This window comes from Cherax quadricarinatus, chromosome 38, assembly GCF_038502225.1.
Source record: "Cherax quadricarinatus isolate ZL_2023a chromosome 38, ASM3850222v1, whole genome shotgun sequence".
In the NCBI taxonomy this organism is placed as follows: Eukaryota; Metazoa; Arthropoda; class Malacostraca; order Decapoda; family Parastacidae; genus Cherax; species Cherax quadricarinatus.
This window is the reverse complement of record NC_091329.1, coordinates 3622448-3643319: the sequence shown is the minus strand read 5'-3', so window position 1 is coordinate 3643319 and position 20872 is coordinate 3622448. Positions and strand designations below refer to the sequence as shown.

The following is a 20872-nucleotide window of genomic DNA, read 5'->3' as shown; positions in this document are numbered from 1 at the left end:
TTCTCTCTAAATAACCAAACCACCTCAACAACCCCTCTTCTGCCCTCTGACTAATACTTTTATTAACTCCACACCTTTTCCTAATTTCCACACTCCGAATTTTCTGCATAATATTTACACCACACATTGCCCTTAAACAGGACATCTCCACTGCCTCCAACCATCTCCTCGCTGCTGTATGTACTGTATGTGCTGTATATGCATTTTATCGCTCTGGGGAGCTTTAATTAAATATCGTAGTACATTACATGTGGATGGAGTGGGGAGGGCTGCCCTGGCAGGCTACCATACCTCCCAAACCTGACTTCCTACAAATTAAACTCACCTCTCACCCTACATTTAGACTACAAATATTTTAAGGTAAGTAATGGGGGTACTGTGTGTGTATTTTACTTTTTATTGTTTTTAATGCCTAGTTCTATTGTTAACGTAATATATGTTAATGTAAACTTGTTATCTGGCATGTACATGTATATGCATTTATAAGTGGAAAAAATGGCATTATGCTTTCTGGCGGTCTTCTTTCCGGCAGCCTTTTACCTAACCTGCTGAATAAATGGGGCCCTACTGTACTTGGCTTCTTTCATGGCGAGATCAGCAGCCCAGTGCCCCCTTTCCCTTAATCATGTAGTGGAAAAAGTGTAATGATGATAAGTGCTTTATTTGTTATTGATTACAAATTGAGTTTATTTTTTGTAACTAAACTTGTTCACCTTTAGTTTTTTATCTACTGAACCTAATATTAACTTAGGTATATCATCTACTAACTTGAACACTACCGTTGTGTGTCCCATCTAAAGTATAGTTTTTAATGGAACATTACTGTCTTAGTTGTGTCTTATTGGACTTTGCTCTATCAGGTATTACAATTTTTGGTCTCATTTGATATTTCCAACTCTCATATTTTGATATAAATTGATAGTGACAGTAGAGTATTGGTACTTTAGTACAGGAATAAGAAGGGAGGAAGAGAGGAGTTGGGAACTTGGCTGCAGCTGTAATGATCAAGTTAAGGGAATTTATTTTATTTATGCTTTTTTTTCTAGTCAGATATTCTCATTTACCATAACAAGTTCTGTGTTTCTGGCCTCCATAATAATTTAAGCCGTCACTGCCAAAAACATGATTTTTTTAATACAAATATCGTTGGTCTTAGAATCATTCCTAGCATTTCCATACCATCACTGCCATAAAACAAGATTTTTATAATACATATATTGCTGATCTTGTGATCGTTGCTGCATTTCCATATTTTGCTATTGCCACTACAGGAAAAGAGTGATGAAGTCTTCACACCTGAGAGCGACTCTGCAACAACAACTCCAAAAACAGTGGTGAGCAACAACCAGTCTCCACTTCCACATATAAGCCCAACACCTTCTGTTAGTAGCGATGCCTCCATAGCAACTTCCTCTTCAGAACGTGACAGACCTGCCACTCCTCGCCCCAGGACATTCTCTAAGGGGGTCAGTTGAGTTGAGTTTTTTTTTTCCTGGATCGAGTTACCAAATATTTTTTATGATTCATTGATTCATTTGTATTCACTCACTCACTGGTTTTAAATCCCTTCAGGCTAGTCCAACACCACAGAAGCAGAGCTCCTTCAGCAGCATGCTGGCTCGAGCCTCCAGTTTTGGGTCTGGAAGCTCAGGAGGAGGACCAACGAGACAGTGCTCTCAAAACTCGCTGTTGGATCAGTTTACCTATTCTGCCAAGGAGATGATGAAGGAAAAACAAATCTCACAGGAGGGATCCTTTCTCTCACAAGTAGATAAGGTAGAAATTTATTATTATTTCTTTTTTTGGTGTTATGCTAATGTAAAGCTTTGTTGTTTTGATGCACAGAGAATTTTATGTACGAAGCAGGTTTGCAGGTTAAGTGTACAGATTTATTTTATACTATTATTTTAATTAGGTGTAATAGAGCAACAGAATGCAACTTCATAAATTATGCCACCAGGAATTATGCACAATACTTCAGGTACAACACCAGTTTTCTGGCAATGGATGGTCAAGCACCTCTTTTAGGTCAGGCAGAATTTGAGGGCAGCCACAGATAGTGTTGTGTATAGCATGCGCTCACTTACATTGTTTATGCTACAGTTGTTGGTAGGTCATCCCTTGATTTTTGTGTAAATCTTAGCATATTTTGCTAACATTTAATCCAAGCTATGGCTAGGGCTAATAGCATTATTAGCTTGTCAATACCTGTAGCTGTTGATAAGCTAGAGCAACATTCCTTTGTGGCAGAATGAGCTTATGAAGTTTTATTTGGTGCATGAAAAATCATACAGAAAAAGTTCAAAGCACATGAAATATCTTCTCTTGCATGAATAACCCACACATGGGAGAGGGGAGCTTATGACGACGTTTCAATCTGACTTGGACCATTTACAAAGTCAAAGTAAATGGTCCAAGTCGGACTGAAATGTCATCGTAAGCTCCCCTCTCCTATGTGCAGGTTTTTTTGTGTGTTGTTCCAGTCATGGTATTGTGCCTTTTTGTTACTTATGAAATGTTTAAGGAGATATCCAAGAAGAATGTGTCATAGCAGGAGACCTACATCTGTAAATCCTGTGGCTTTAACTTCAAGTACCCCAGATGTCCCTTTGCTGCAAGATCATAAATCCATGATGAAACAGTTCACTAGGAAAAAGAGACTAATCCTGACAGCTTTCAACTTCCAGACCTTTGTGATTACCTATACTTTTCCAGTAAATTTTTAAAATTTTCCACTTTAGGTGTGGTAGTACTGCAACATTTTTTGTAGGAAGAGTAATTAATAAACCTGTTCCATTTATGATGCTGTTTAATCTAAGTTTAAACATAAGAACATAAACATTAGAAAGGAGGAACACTGTAGTAGGCCTATTGGCCCATACTTGGCAAGTCCTTCACAAATTCAACCCACTAGTAGTCCATGGTGCTTTAGAGTCACTAGACATATATGCTTAGTGGGTCATAGGTGTATTGTTGAATTATTATTACGTGATCTTTCTTAGTCTGGCAAAATCAATATTCTGGGAAGGCTTAGGATTAGGAACCAAGGGTGCCAGAAAATCAGTGTTGTACCTGTATTGTTGTACTTTTGAACTATAGTATTTTAAGTGTGTATATAAAGACAAAACAACATGTCTGGTATATGTCTCACTGATTTTTTTTTTTTTTTTTTTTTTTTTTTTTTTTTAAACAAGTCAGCCGTCTCCCACCGAGGCAGGGTGACCCAAAAAAGAAAGAAAATCCCCAAAAAGAAAATACTTTCATCATCATTCAACACTTTCACCACACTCGCACATTATCACTGTTTTTGCAGAGGTGCTCAGAATACAGCAGTCTAGAAGCATAAACATATAAAGATACACAACATATCCCTCCAAACTGCCAATATCCCAAACCCCTCCTTTAAAGTGCAGGCATTGTACTTCCCATTTCCAGGACTCAAGTCCGACTATATGAAAATAACCGGTTTCCCTGAATCCCTTCACTAAATATTACCCTGCTCACACTCCAACAGATCGTCAGGTCCCAAGTACCATTCGTCTCCATTCACTCCTATCTAACACGCTCACGCACGCTTGCTGGAAGTCCAAGCCCCTTACCCACAAAACCTCCTTTACCCCCTCTCTCCAACCCTTTCGAGGACGACCCCTATCCCGCCTGCCTTCCCCTATAGATTTATATGCTTTCCATGTCATTCTACTGTGATCCATTCTCTCTAAATGACCAAACCACCTCAACAACCCCTCTTCTGCCCTCTGACTAATACTTTTATTAACTCCACACCTTCTCCTAATTTCCACACTCCGAATTTTCTGCATAATATTTACACCACACATTGCCCTTAAACAGGACATCTCCGCTGCCTCCAACCGTCTCCTCGCTGCTGCATTTACCACCCAAGCTTCACACCCATATAAGAGTGTTGGTACTACTATACTTTCATACATTCCCTTCTTTGCCTCCATAGATAACGTTTTTTGACTCCACATATACCTCAACGCACCACTCACCTTTTTTCCCTCATCAATTCTATGATTAACCTCATCCTTCATAAATCCATCCGCCGACACGTCAACTCCCAAGTATCTGAAAACATTCACTTCTTCCATACTCCTCCTCCCCAATTTGATATCCAATTTTTCTTTATCTAAATCATTTGACACCCTCATCACCTTACTCTTTTCTATGTTCACTTTCAACTTTCTACCTTTACACACATTCCCAAACTCATCCACTAACCTTTGCAATTTTTCTTTAGAATCTCCCATAAGCACAGTATCATCAGCAAAAAGTAACTGTGTCAATTCCCATTTTGAATTTGATTCCCCATAATTTAATCCCACCCCTCTCCCAAACACCCTAGCATTTACTTCCTTTACAACCCCATCTATAAATATATTAAACAACCATGGTGACATTACACATCCCTGTCTAAGACCTACTTTTACCGGGAAGTAGTCTCCCTCTCTTCTACACACCCTAACCTGAGCCTCACTATCCTCATAAAAACTCTTTACAGCATTTAATAACTTACCACCTATTCCATATACTTGCAACATCTGCCACATTGCTCCTCTATCCACTCTATCATATGCCTTTTCTAAATCCATAAATGCAATAAAAACTTCCCTATCTTTATCTAAATACTGTTCACATATATGCTTCAATGTAAACACCTGATCTACACATCCCCTACCCACTCTAAAACCTCCTTGCTCATCCGCAATCCTACATTCTGTCTTACCTCTAATTCTTTCAATTATAACCCTACCGTACACTTTTCCTGGTATACTCAGTAAGCTTATTCCTCTATAATTTTTACAGTCTCTTTTGTCCCCTTTCCCTTTATATAAAGGGACTATACATGCTCTCTGCCAATCCCTAGGTACCTTCCCCTCTTTCATACATTTATTAAACAAAAGTACCAACCACTCCAACACTATATCCCCCCCTGCTTTTAACATTTCTATCATGATCCCATCAGTTCCAGCTGCTTTACCCCCTTTCATTTTACGTAATGCCTCACGTACCTCCCCCACACTTACATTCTGCTCTTCTTCACTCCTAAAAGATGGTATACCTCCCTGACCAGTGCATGAAATTACTGCCTCTGTTTCTTCCTTAACATTTAAAAGTTCCTCAAAATATTCTCGCCATCTACCCAATACCTCCATCTCCCCATCTACTAACTCCCCTACTCTGTTTTTAACTGACAAATCCATATTTTCCCTAGGCTTTCTTAACTTGTTTAACTCACTCCAAAATTTTTTCTTATTTTCATTAAAATTTCTTGACAGTGCCTCTCCCACTCTATCATCTGCTCTCCTTTTGCACTCTCTCACCACTCTCTTTACCTTTCTTTTACTCTCCATATACTCTGCTCTTCTTATAACACTTCTGCTTTGTAAAAACCTCTCATAAGCTACCTTTTTCTCTTTTATCACACCCTTTACTTCATCATTCCACCAATCACTCCTCTTTCCTCCTGCCCCCACCCTCCTATAACCACAAACTTCTGCCCCACATTCTAATACTGCATTTTTAAAACTATTCCAACCCTCTTCAACCCCCCCACTACTCATCTTTGCACTAGCCCACCTTTCTGCCAATAGTCGCTTATATCTCACCCGAACTTCCTCCTCCCTTAGTTTATACACTTTCACCTCCCTCTTACTTGTTGTTGCCACCTTCCTGTTTTCCCATCTACCTCTTACTCTAACTGTAGCTACAACTAAATAATGATCCGATATATCAGTTGCCCCTCTATAAACATGTACATCCTGGAGCCTACCCATCAACCTTTTATCCACCAATACATAATCTAATAAACTACTTTCATTACGTGCTACATCATACCTTGTATATTTATTTAATCTCTTTTTCATAAAATATGTATTACTTATTACCAAATTTCTTTCTACACATAGCTCAATTAAAGGCTCCCCATTTACATTTACCCCTGGCACCCCAAATTTACCTACTACTCCCTCCATAACATTTTTACCCACTTTAGCATTAAAATCCCCAACCACTATTACTCTCACACTTGATTCAAAACTCCCCACGCATTCACTCAACATTTCCCAAAATCTCTCTCTCTCCTCTACACTTCTCTCTTCTCCAGGTGCATACACGCTTATTATAACCCACTTTTCACATCCAATCTTTATTTTACTCCACATAATCCTTGAATTAATACATTTATAGTCCCTCTTTTCCTGCCATAGCTTATCCTTCAACATTATTGCTACTCCTTCTTTAGCTCTAACTCTATTTGAAACCCCTGACCTAATCCCATTTATTCCTCTCCACTGAAACTCTCCCACCCCCTTCAGCTTTGTTTCACTTAAAGCCAGGACATCCAGCTTCTTCTCATTCATAACATCCACAATCATCTCTTTCTTATCATCTGCACAACATCCACGCACATTCTGATGAAGTTGTATATATTATTGTGAATAAAGTATTAACCCTGAGATCAGATTTCCTGTGTTACAAGAGCATATTTTTTGGATAGAACTTCGGAAATAAAAATGAAATCAAAAGAAAACGTGATTTTATGGTGTGTTGAAGCTAAAACAAACAAACACACAACTCTATTTCTATAAAACATAGTACAGCATACAATTGACATAGGATTAATTGACATGTATAAACTACATGTACTTGATAGAAAGCCCTTTCTTATGCAGAGTATTTGAGGCAGCCCTAAAACTGACTTATAATTATTGCATAGTTTACAATTAGGTTAGTTTGCTAGAATGCCATGGTTTGCAAGATAAAGCTGGTGAAAAAGGATTACTCATTGACAGCAGTAGTGTATATGTGTTTTGTTTAACAATTTATTGATGCCAAATAAATTGTTAAACAAATAACTTAGACATTTGATACCAAATGTCTGACACTATGTGCACTAGTTTCTTATCATAATACATATGTTTTAAGGCATTTTAGTCCTCATAATATGAGGAGATGCATAGTCTGACATAGCCCAGCATGAAATATTCACTGTAAATTAGTATGGACAATTGAGTCCTGGAGATGGGAAGTACAGTGCCTGCACTCTGAAGGAGGGGTGTTAATGTTTCAGTTTAAAAACTGTAGTGTAAAGCACCCTTCTGGCAAGACAGTGATGAAGTGAATGATGGTGAAAGTTTTTCTTTTTTGGGCCACCCTGCCCTGGTGGGAATCAGCCAGTGTGATAATAAAACAAAAATAATTGTTTTTTCTTAATTTTGCTGCTCTGGTCTTCTGACACTATGTACAAGGAAATCTTATGGTATTATAATTGTTTCAAGGTGTGGTACTCCTTGAAACATGGAAATAATCACACTGTTTGACTTTCTTGGGTTACTCTGAGCCAAAATTTCTATACTGGGGGAGTCTAGGGGTGGCTATCTAGTTGGAAGCGGAAAGTACGAGGCTTATTTTGAAGCATTATTAGTATTATTATTTTGGGAGGGTTTTGGGGACTAAGGGAACTTTGGGGGACTTAATTCACCATCATCCCTTGGCATCAACCCTGATTCTGAGTCAATTATAAATTATTATACGTATTTAAGGAGAAACACTAAATCCATATGGGTCCTATAGTTCTTGTGGAATGGAAGGTAATTAGTTTCAATCCGAGGAAGAAAAAGACAGGTCCAATTCCTTGGATCAAGAGCCCTTCACCAGCATCAAGGAATATTATTATTGTTATATTTAGGGAAGTGCTAAAACCATAGGGGTCCCTAAAGAGTAAAAAGTCACAATTCCGTGGCTGGAACAGTTTACCAAAAACCCACACTTAGAAGAGGAACCTCACTATAATATTTCAGTCTATCCTGGATCATTGTGACTTAACATAATGGTCCAGGAGGGACTTAAACATTTTCCTATGGTTCCTTTCCTAAGTGCAGACTTTTGGTCATACAGCACCTGAGGACTAAATCTCACTTCAGACATCTAGGATTAGTAGGGCAACATGAACCCTCTCCACACAATTCTAAATAAACAAGAAACAATATCTACATTGAATATTGTCAAAAACATCATTAATATTGATGATTTAAGAATTTAAAATCCAACTTTTTTTTTTTGAGGTATATATATGGAACATAACCCAATTTTTCCCCTTAAGTTGTTCACTCTTCCCTTTGCATTTTCACCTATACCTCCATTTTTCTTGAAAGTAACTCACATGAAAGGTGGTTGACTACTGAATATATATTTTTTTGTATTTCAACAACAATTTTCCACCAAAGCAGGGTGACCCAAATTTGAAATATAGAATAGTATATATGGTAGGCTTCACCCTTCCTACTGAGTTTATTTTGCTTCTTCATAATTGAAATATGTAAACAGTATATTATATACTGAAAATTAGTTTTAGAAATCAGAATTTTTTCACTGTTGTTTTCTTGAGCCACAGTAATTTATGTATTGCCTCACCTGTCAACACATGTACTACTTTTTAGCACTGAGGAGCACTAAACTTGTTTCACAGTTAACGGAACAGTTCCGTAGTCAAGTGACGGAACGTCTAGAGGTAGTGAAGCAGAGTAGTGGTGAGGAAGGGTCGCTGCTCAACCAGATGGACAAGGTACCATGCTACCAGCTGATGCTTTCACATGTTTTAGTGTCAACGTTTGGTGGTGATGGTGTTGTTGGTGTTGGTGTTGCATGGACTAGTGTTTACTCACTCATTTTCTTTCCTCAGCAGAACATCCTTGTTGTGAAAGATCCTGCACCAGGTTGCTGCTAACTTAAGTTTCTCCTTAGCTGTTCTCTGTGCACCCTTTTCTGCATATTATTATTGTTATTGCAGGAAGCAAGTGATGTGCATGATATGATCTAGCTAGCTAAATCTTTTCTGTCTCCATATTAAAGTATCAATCATTTACAAAATTTTGATTTCCAACAAACTGGAAACAAAAAATTATCTTAGTAAAAATAAGGTATTGAAAATGCTATTTATGACTGTTTCTTCTAAGGTATTAGTATCATGCAGTATTTACAAATATAAATTTTTAGCATATGTTACATGAATAAAAATTTAATTACAGTATAGGTATTGTACATCATAATATGATGTTGTACATATAATATGATGTTGTACATATAATATGATGTTGTAGATCAAAATATGATGTTGTACATCATAATATGATGTACATCTTATATAATATGATATTGTACATCATAATATTATTTTGTACATCATAATATGATTGTCGAAATACTGTAATTACTTGCTTTATTTATAAGTATCAAATTTAATGTTAGGACTATATACTCAGTCATTAATAACAAAATAATAAAGATTAAATTTAGTGAGTAAGAACAATCAACATGTTTTCATAAATGAATGGTAACACTGTAGTTATTTTAGATCTTGATGCATGAGTACTCATATTGCTTTGTTTGTGGGAGCACTATTTAATATATTCTCTATTGACAGTCTGTTATTCAAATACTCTAGGAATTATATTATTCAGTCGCACCTCATATATCCGGGTACTGCACAATCAGGACTCAGGTTAACCAAAGGGATTTTTCTGGCTCTTCCTGTCTCCATTTAACCCTTAAGCTGTGAATGGTTTGGAAACCTTGCCTTCCTTTTAGTTGGGAGCTTCTTGTGTTTTTCTTACAATATGGAGAGTTTAAAAATCGGTACGTAAAATGTGAATTTATTACCTTTGTGTAAAATGTAAAGCTTGCTTTTGTGATGCAGTGTGGTGACAATTGGTGTCGGTTTCAAATTTATAGCAAGGGTGAATGAAAGAAAACGGCTTTAAGGTGTGAAAAATTGATTAAAATCATTTTCAGAAAAATTCCTGTTGTTGGTTTTGCTTTTCAATTTGGATTTTGGGCCTCGGTGGGATATGGCCAGTTTGTTGAAAGAAGAAAGATCTTTAACTACTGTGTTGCTCTAATCATGTTGATAGTGATGCCCTTAATAAAAAACCTTATTAGGTAGAGAGATTTAGGAATGGGAGATCCAGTGAGCAAATTTTGAACAAAATTCTATTGTTGAATTTTAATTTACGTTTCACTCACAAAGCTAAAAGAAAATGGAAAGTCAGCAACAATTCCCAACAACAGCATGGAGTGCCAACAGTGATGCTCTTGCAGTAACAATGTGACTTCTCCATTACTAGAAGCTGCAAAACAGCAGTCTCCATAACTTTTAGCTAATACAGTATCTACATATTTTACGAATTATTAAAAAAAATTTAGAAAAAAGACTAAAGATATACTAGGCCCTCCAGATTCTGACAGTCTGTGCTATATGTATGCAACTAAAACAAAAGGTGAGATTCGTAAAAATAAAATTTACGAACAAAATAACCCAGTCTAGCTGAGTTTGTCAGACCATTAACTTTGTAATAATAATAATATTAATAATAATGAAGACTACTCTTTATTACTTCAGGGAATTATTAGCTACATGGTCCCTCATGTATCTGATAAATTACTGCCTAAATATTGAAGACATTACCAAAAAAAGATTGTTAGTGTAATGAAATATTCATAATTGCCAGAGCAGTCTTGCCACTCAAGGTTTAGTAATGTATCCTTGGTTGCTACATTTTGGTTAGTCTTGCTATAGAAAGTTATCTTTCCGTTGATTCTAAAGTGCTTTTCAGAGTATCATGCAACCTCCCATTGATATTTTAAAATGTCACTAGAGATTCTTTTTCTGGAGGTACAGTAGCCAACACCTCACCATAGGACTTGCAGTGCTGGAGGTACAGTAGCCAACACCTCACCATAGTACTCACAACTCTGGAGGTACAGTAGCCAACACCTCACCATAGGACTTGCAGTGCTGGAGGTACAGTAGCCAACACCTCACCATAGGACTTGCAGTGCTGGAGGTACAGTAGCCAACACCTCACCATAGTACTCACAACTCTGGAGGTACAGTAGCCAACACCACCATAGTACTCACAGTGTAGGAGGTGTGGTAGTCAACACCTCACCATAGTACTCACAATGCAGGAGGTACAGTAGCCAACACCACATCACAGTACCCACAAAGCTGGAGGTACAGTAGCCAACACCTCACCATAGTACTCAGTGTTGGAAGTACAGTAGCCAACACCTCACCACAGCACTCACAACTCTGGAGGTACAGTAGCCAATACCTCATCACAGTACTCACAATGCTGGAGGTACAGGAGCCAACACCTCACCACAGTACTCACAATGCTGGAGGTACAGTAGCCGACCCTCTCACTTGTGACTCTCTACGGCTTACACCTTTTATATACATATTTTATACATATTTTAGCTGCCTTTTTTTACATGTCATTAATTTGTCTTCTGCAGTTGCATACACTGCACTGTAATTATGCAGCACAGTGCATAGAATCATGACTGGTAATGAGTGTTATTATAAACCTCTTTTGAGTGCATTGCTTATTATAATTTTTGTACAGTTATAAAAGAGGTGACTAGGTTGGATGAATTCTGCTCAAGAATCCTGCTGTTGCTCCTCATTTTAATTACGAAAACCTAAACAAGACAAAGCTGGTACGTAGTTCCGGATTATTGAGGTGCGACAAGTACTTTTACTGTTTGACGAAGTCAGCTTCCCAGATGTTTATTAATTTAAGCTAGAGCATTATTTTAAGCTTCTCAGTTACTCATATACTGGTAGTTAGCAAGTGATTTATACTTTAAGAAAGATGTCTTTGTAAACACTGATGTTTATGCTGTTTTTACTTTATTCTGTGAAAGGAGGCACAGTGTTAGTAAACATATGGTGAGAATGCATTTTTAATTTAAATAAGAATGTAGGGATAGTAGACAGAGCAAATGAGGCTGTCATTATTTAATTCATATCAGTGTGGGTTTGAAAGGCAAAAGGAAGCCAACAGATATGATAGAACAAATCTTTATTAACCCGTTAACGGTCCAAACGTAAATAGTATACGTTTTTTCAACATTTGATAGTATGTAAAAAAAGTAGATCTTTTTTTTTTTTTACATTTGAAAACGTGTAAAAAAATCTTTGATCTACGTTTTTTTTTTTATTTGAAAATATGTAAAAAAACATAGATCTACTTTTGGAGCACTACGCATGTGAATGTAGATCTGCTTGGACCGTTTACGGGTTAAACAAATAAAGGTTTTTCTCTGTTATAAGTACTGTCTGTCTCTGTAGGTATGCTTGCATTAAAAAATAAATGACATACCCCATCACAACTCCAATATAATAAATGTTCCCCTCAAGTGTGATGAGACTGGCCATTTTATTTGTAGTACAAGTTTCTTCATTGTGGGGTGCCTTGATAATGGTGAAGGACTCTAGATCCAAGAAATTGGAGCTCCATATTCCTTTATATTAAATTTAGATTACTTCCCGTTCCTCAGGTGCTGTATGACCCCTACAGATTTAGTGCTTTTCTGTGAATATAAGAATTTTTTTTTTTTTTTTTCAACAAGTCGGCCGTCTCCCACCGAGGCAGGGTGACCCAAAAAAAGAAAGAAAATCCCCAAAAAGAAAATACTTTCATCATCATTCAACACTTTCACCACACTCACACATTATCACTGCTTTTGCAGAGGTGCTCAGAATACAACAGTTTAGAAGCATATACGTATAAAGATACACAACATATCCCTCCAAACTGCCAATATCCCAAACCCCTCCTTTAAAGTGCAGGCATTGTACTTCCCATTTCCAGGACTCAAGTCCGACTATAAGAAAATAACCGGTTTCCCTGAATCCCTTCACTAAATATTACCCTGCTCACACTCCAACAGATCGTCAGGTCCCAAGTATCATTCGTCTCCATTCACTCCTATCTAACACGCTCATGCACGCTTGCTGGAAGTCCAAGCCCCTCGCCCACAAAACCTCCTTTACCCCCTCTTTCCAACCCTTTCGAGGACGACCCCTACCCCTCTTTCCTTCCCCTATAGATTTATATGCTTTCCATGTCATTCTACTTTGATCCATTCTCTCTAAATGACCAAACCACCTCAACAACCCCTCTTCTGCCCTCTGACTAATGCTTTTATTAACTCCACACCTTCTCCTAATTTCCACACTCCGAATTTTCTGCATAATATTTACACCACACATTGCCCTTAGACAGGACATCTCCACTGCCTCCAACCGTCTCCTCGCTGCTGCATTTACCACCCAAGCTTCACATCCATATAAGAGTGTTGGTACTACTATACTTTCATACATTCCCTTCTTTGCCTCCATAGATAACGTTTTTTGACTCCACATATACCTCAACGCACCACTCACCTTTTTTCCCTCATCAATTCTTTGATTAACCTCATCCTTCATAAATCCATCCGCCGACACGTCAACTCCCAAGTATCTGAAAACATTCACTTCTTCCATACTCCTCCTCCCCAATTTGATATCCAATTTTTCTTTATCTAAATCATTTGATACCCTCATCACCTTACTCTTTTCTATGTTCACTTTCAACTTTCTACCTTTACACACATTCTCAAACTCATCCACTAACCTTTGCAATTTTTCTTTAGAATCTCCCATAAGCACAGTATCATCAGCAAAAAGTAACTGTGTCAATTCCCATTTTGAATTTGATTCCCCATAATTTAATCCCACCCCTCTCCCGAACACCCTAGCATTTACTTCTTTTACAACCCCATCTATAAATATATTAAACAACCATGGTGACATTACACATCCCTGTCTAAGACCTACTTTTACTGGGAAGTATTCTCCCTCTCTTCTGCACACCCTAACCTGAGCCTCACTATCCTCATAAAAGCTCTTTACAGCATTTAGTAACTTACCACCTATTCCATAAACTTGCAACATCTGCCACATTGCTCCTCTATCCACTCTATCATATGCCTTTTCTAAATCCATAAATGAAATAAAAACTTCCCTACCTTTATCTAAATACTGTTCACATATATGCTTCAATGTAAACACTTGATCTACACATCCCCTACCCACTCTGAAGCCTCCTTGCTCATCTGCAATTCTACATTCTGTCTTACCTCTAATTCTTTCAATTATAACTCTACCGTATACTTTTCCTGGTATACTCAGTAAACTTATTCCTCTATAATTTTTACAATCTCTTTTGTCCCCTTTCCCTTTATATAAAGGGACTATACATGCTCTCTGCCAATCCCTAGGTACCTTCCCCTCTTTCATACATTTATTAAACAAAAGTACCAACCACTCCAACACTATATCTCCCCCTGCTTTTAACATTTCTGTCATGATCCCATAAGTTCCAGCTGATTTACCCCCTATCATTCTACGTAATGCCTCACGTACCTCCACCACACTTACATTCTGCTCTTCTTCACTCCTACAAGATGGTATACCTCCCTGACCAGTGCATGAAATTACCGCCTCCCTTTCTTCCTCAACATTTAAAAGTTCCTCAAAATATTCTCGCCATCTACCTAATACCTCCCTCTCCCCATCTACTAACTCCCCTACTCTGTTTTTAACGGACAAATCCATACTTTCCCTAGGCTTTCTTAACTTGTTTAACTCACTCCAAAATTTTTTCTTATTTTCATTAAAATTTCTTGACAGTGCCTCTCCCACTCTTTCATCTGCTCTCCTTTTGCACTCTCTCACCACTCTCTTCACCTTTCTTTTACTCTCCATATACTCTGCTCTTCTTATAACACTTCTGCTTTGTAAAAACCTCTCGTAAGCTACCTTTTTCTCTTTTATCACACCCTTTACTTCATCATTCCACCAATCACTCCTCTTTCCTCCTGCCCCCACCCTCCTATAACCACAAACTTCTGCCCCACATTCTAATACTGCATTTTTAAAACTATTCCAACCCTCTTCAACCCCCCCACTACTCATCTTTGCACTAGCCCACCTTTCTGCCAATAGTCGCTTATATCTCGCCCGAACTTCCTCCTCCCTTAGTTTATACACTTTCACCTCCCTCTTACTTGTTGTTGCCACCTTCCTCTTTTCCCATCTACCTCTTATTCTAACTGTAGCTACAACTAAATAATGATCTGATATATCAGTTGCCCCTTTATAAACATGTACATCCTGGAGCCTACCCATCAACCTTTTATCCACCAATACATAATCTAACAAACTACTTTCATTACGTGCTACATCATACCTTGTATATTTATTTATCCTCTTTTTCATAAAATATGTATTACTTATTACCAAATTTCTTTCTACACATAGCTTAATTAAAGGCTCCCCATTTACATTTACCTCTGGCACCCCAAATTTACCTACTACTCCCTCCATAACATTTTTACCCACTTTAGCATTGAAATCCCCAACCACCATTACTCTCACACTTGATTCAAAACTCCCCACGCATTCACTCAACATTTCCCAGAATCTCTCTCTCTCCTCTACACTTCTCTCTTCTCCAGGTGCATATACGCTTACTATAACCCACTTTTCACATCCAATCTTTATTTTACTCCACATAATCCTTGAATTTATGCATTTGTAGTCCCTCTTTTCCTGCCATAGCTTATCCTTCAACATTATTGCTACTCCTTCTTTAGCTCTAACTCTATTTGAAACCCCTGACCTAATCCCATTTATTCCTCTCCATTGAAACTCTTCCACCCCCTTCAGCTTTGTTTCACTTAAAGCCAGGACATCCAGTTTCTTCTCATTCATAACATCCACAATCATCTCTTTCTTATCATTTGCACAACATCCACGCACATTCAGACTTCCCACTTTGACAATTTTCTTCTTCTTATTCTTTTTAGTAATCTTTACAGGAAAAGGGGTTACTAGCCCATTGTTCCCGGCATTTTAGTTGACTTTTACAACACGCATGGCTTACGGAGGAAAGATTCTTATTCCACTTCCCCATGGATATAAAAGGAAAAGTAATAAGACCAAGAACTATTAAGATAAAATCAAAGAAAACTCAGATGAGTGTGTATAAATAAACATATACATGTATTTGTAGTGTGACCTAAGTGTAAGTAGAAGTAGCAAGACATACCTGTAATCTTGCATAATTATGAGACAGACAAAAGACACCAGCAATCCTACCATCATGTAAAACAATTACAGGCTTTCGTTTTACACTCACTTGGCAGGACGGTAGTACCTCCCTGGGTGGTTGCTGTCTACCAACCTACTACCTTCAAATAATAATAATAATATAATATAATAATAATATAATATAATATAATATAATAAGAATAATATAATAAATTGTAGTATAAATGACTTGGTCAGCTACACATTGAGGGGTGCAAGTTAGTGTTACATAGATAACCTTTAAATTCCTTTTGCCTTATGAGAAAAAACGTCTTATCTGACAGCAGTTTGACACATCCATGGTAGTTTCTTCATGATCTGCCTGGATACCTGTGCAGTCTTATGCTGTCATTTTTAACGTAAAAGTCAAAGAAAACTGATATGACAGTACTCTGTCATGTCAGTTGGTTTAAAGTTAAGAAATGGAATGTAGAGTTGGAGCTCAACCCCCTTCCTTTACCCCACACTCATATAGGTCATCACACATACATCCACAAGTATGTATCTATGCTTTCAGCTACATATGCATACACATGTATGTATGTGTATACTTTAAGCTATATGTGCATACAAATGTATGAGGTGCTATCAAAAAGTTCCCAGACTCAAATTTTTGGGCACTTCCTGGGTGAAATATGACAGTGGCATATGTTATGTTGTGCAGTACACTCCTTTGTGAATTAGAGTGATGAGTTTCAGTGCGGTTGGTGATTCCATTGAAGTTAGACAGGCATTTATTTTCGTGCTGTTAATGCACTGTTGCATTTTTTCGTGTAACAATGAAATCTTCAAAAGAAAGCAAAGCACATGTGTGTGTGTGTGTGAAGTTATATTTCAAGCTTGATAAAATAGCTAGTGAAATTTACAAAATGCTTCAGCAAGCATTTGGCAAAGAAGCAATGGGTCAGACACAGTGTTCTGAATAGTTTTCTTGATTCAAAGCAGGACGAACATCAGTTGAGGATGATGAATACTTTGGTCATCAATAGCCGTCAAAAACAGATGCCAACATTCAGAAAGCAAAGCAGACTATTCAAGAAGATCGTTGTCAGAGTATCCAGGACATACAAGTGCTGTGAGAATTATGGGTCATGTCAAAGCATTTTTACTGAAAATTTGAACATGAGGTGAGTGGCTGCAAAATTTATGCCACACTTGCTGACTCAAGATCAAAAACACCATTGTTTTCTTGTCAAAAACAACATGGCAGTTGTTTCTTACCCTCACCCCTCCTTAGATTTAGCCCTGTGACTTCTTTCTCTTTCCTAAAATAACAATGCCACTCAAGTGGCAGCTACTTAACAACATGGAGAAGATTCAAGCAGAATCACAGACCATGCTAGATTCCATTAGGAAGGAAGAGTTCCAGAAATGTTTCAAGAACTAGCAGAGGCACTTGGATTATTGTAAAACCTTTGAGTACTTTGAGGGAGACAACTTCAGCTAGGTGATTGGGTAAGCCTATATATATTTTTTTTTTTGTGGCAGTCCAGGAACTTACTGATAGTACCTTGTATGATCCATGTTCAGTTGTATATGTATATACATATGTATATACATATCTGTATATCTAGTTTAAACCACATATGCATATATATATTTGAATTTACTTTTGGCCACATACACATGTATGTATCTGCTTTCAGACATACACATGTATATATCTCTGCTTTTAGACAACTACACATGTATATATCTCTGCTTTCAGACACATACACATGGACACATGTGTATCTACTTTCGGCCACATATTCATATTAGTAAATCATTACTGGATACAATAATTGCAAATGCCAAAATTTCTGCATTTGAAGCTATTGAAATTGCAAATACAATAATTACTATTCCTCTGCACTATGTTAATCTTTATTTGTGTAAGCTTTTGCACTGTATCTCTTTACGTATTGTATCCTGATTCCCACTAGTTAACTCTAATACAGCTACACTGCTTTAAAAGATATATACTGTACTCCCTCACTTTTACTCTCTGTAATCAACTGTATTGAGTTGACACTTGTTTTTGATGTTCTCTGTTTCTTGTACTTTGAGTGGTAAGGGAAGACCCTCACAACTGCCAGCTGATGTTCAACAGAGAAGGAATCTCCGTAAATATGACGTGGGCACAAATAATTGATATGCTCGATAGTCATATTGGTGGATATCCCTGGAGCAGCTAGTAGCAACCAATCCTCCTAGGACAAAGTCAGTTTTGCAGCAGACTTAAAGACAGTTGGAAAAGCGGTGTTATCACAATGAGAGAGAGTTGGCTTTATTAATGTAAGGATTCCTGTGTTTCCCTGCCTGCTGGTACATCAAGGGATGTTCTGTTAGAATTGATTAGTTTGCTTGAACATAACCCAACTCTCTAACCTAATGTAAAATAACCTACATAGAGAAATTGTCTTCGATTTAAGGGTAAAATAAAACAAGGTTGTCTCTTAGGAGGGCAGGTTGATATTGAGGATTATCCCTGGCGCAGCTGATAGTAGGTAGGTGGGAAGTGTCAACCCATTGGTGTTGTGACCCGTGTGTGTCCTGTTGCAGTCCAATCCTGAGACAAGTGGCCAGCCGCAAAAGGAAAGACAAGAAGAGGCAACTTCTTTCTCCAGTTTGGCTGACCAGGTACTGCCCACCTCTAGGACACTTAGTTTTGGGCCTCCAATTTCCTAGAGACATGATATTGATAGCTTAGGTTGCATGCTGCCTGCTCACTTGCATGTGCGATACTTGTTGCTATTTTGTTTTAGTAATATATTTATTGCAAAAATTTGTCAGCCTTAAAGCCTTAAAAGGAGTGGTAGTTTAACAAATATTTTACAGCAGAAATATATTTAGTGTGAGATATGTTATAGTGAAAACTTTAGTTCCTACATTATATATAATACAGGAGGTCTAAATCTTATGAAAGAGTTACATTCTTGGTGTTCCAGCTTACAGATGAACTGATTGTAACTTGGAGCCAATTTTCTCAAAGAAAGTACAGTAAAACCTCAAATTAATGGACCACTATTTAACAGATTTTGGAAACTATGGACAAAAATATGCCGGAAAAACGTTGGAATCATTAGACAAAGTGGAAAAAGTTATAGAGTCCTGATTTTGTCCATAGCAGTAGTGTCAGTAATGTACAGTGGTCTTCTGAATCAACGTACCAAATTTGATGATTCCAACATTTGTCCAGTATGAACCGGAGTGTCCTTGTATAGGACCTGTCTGTATTCATTGTTCTTAGAACCTTGGACCACCAACATCAGTTTATTGTCTGTTCTTGCTAATGGATACACTTATCATTCAGTCTCCAATTTTCACTGGATTTATGTTGTTTTATGTGACTATGTTAACACACTAAATGAAGTGCAATTAATAATGTCATCTTAAACAAGTGGTGGTTCCAAGAGGAAATGTGTGAGTCTCAGTATTAAGCAGAAACTTAAACTAATAAGAAAGGTTGAGTGTGGTGTCTCATTGGCACAGGTATGTGAGGAATATGATGCTAAGAAGCAATCATTGTCTGATATCTGTAGAAACAAGGACAAGCTTACAGACTCTGCACCATGATAAATAGGTAAAATGAATAGTATACTGTTCATTTTATTTTCAATTCCTGTAAAGTACTGTACTGTTTTACAGGCTACAATATTTTTAGTGTTTGATAGTCTTCTGAATCAGTGGATCATATGCAAGGTGTGACAGTTATCCATCTGGCAAAGTTTTCATTTCCCTATTTTGTCCCATAATGGGACCAAGCCTGCTGATTCTGAACTTTACCCATTTATGTTACAATCATGAAAAATTATTTTTATAATTCGGAATATATGGGCAGTAGCAATAACATGCACCCCCTCTTCCTTATTAGTCCATTAATTCTGTGGCTCCCTGTAATATTACTGTATAAAGGATAGGTATGTGCAGATAATGCTCATACTTGCATATCATTGATAAACCAATAATGTTTTCATTATTATGGATCTTTTTTGTGTTCTGCTTGACAAGATTTATAACTCAGTTGTTCATAAGTTGATGACCTCCTGTATAGGTCTTGTCCAGTTGATTGTATTCAATTTATAATCTAACATCTAACAGCTGACAGTGCAAGCAAAGCGGGTAGCTGAGGAAGCCACAAAGTCGGTTTCGGTAGCCAGTAAACAGGCTATGGAGGCCAGCAAACATGCTCAGCAAGTAAGTTTATGAATCAGTATTCTGTTTATTTATATCACATATTTTGTACTGTAATACTGTATAAGTATTTTTAACCAAATTGTCAAATTAGGCTTTGTGGAATGTATGTGTACTTTTAAAATTCAGATTTTTCTTTCTTGTTGTGGTACAAAAATTAATGTAGTTTACATATAATAAAACACTGGAAGGGAAAAATAGTCACTAACTAGTATGCAAAGCATTTCAGGCAAACTAATCCTATGCTTAAAAACTACTTAAGAATTAGACATATACTATTGGAAGTATGGTAATCTATACCTGTTGTACTGTACATTTTAATTATTAATTTGCTTCATGAAGAAAATGAAAATGTGTATCACCTTATATATCACACTACAAATTAGCAGGCCCTTAACTTAGTATAATAAAAATGTTAAACTTGGGCTTCATTTCTTAACAACAATGGAAATACCTATTTATTGGAGTGCCTCACACACTGTAGTTGCATTTAAAGGTTTTATGCTTCATTTCTTTTTTAATATAAAAAAGTACCTTATAATTTAAAGAACTTGACACAAAATCACTGAGGCTTGTAAAAATCATTTTGCATATTTTCCTGTAAAAAAGTGATGTGACAAATTTGAATACTGTAGTATAGACATTTGAAGATGTTTTAAAATGATTTTTGTAATGAATATTATATTCTCAAACAAA

The 20872-nt window shown here is 37.1% G+C and overlaps 1 protein-coding gene across 18 annotated transcripts in view; it reads left to right on the top strand.

Annotated features, from left to right (window-relative positions):
* Nucleotides 1-20872, top strand: part of Rab3-GEF (Rab3 GDP-GTP exchange factor) — a 277389-nt gene that overhangs the window by 123571 nt on the left and 132946 nt on the right. For 14 of the 18 annotated variants that reach the window (XM_070092001.1, XM_070092000.1, XM_070092004.1 and 11 more), the window contains 5 exons: nt 1272-1466; nt 1573-1776; nt 8489-8584; nt 18545-18622; nt 20084-20179. In XM_070092001.1, the coding sequence (XP_069948102.1) occupies nt 1272-1466; nt 1573-1776; nt 8489-8584; nt 18545-18622; nt 20084-20179 (669 nt within the window). The remainder of the gene's footprint in view (nt 1-1271; nt 1467-1572; nt 1777-8488; nt 8585-18544; nt 18623-20083; nt 20180-20872) is intronic. The other 4 variants (XM_070092010.1, XM_070092014.1, XM_070092012.1 and 1 more) reach the window with 3 other exon arrangements.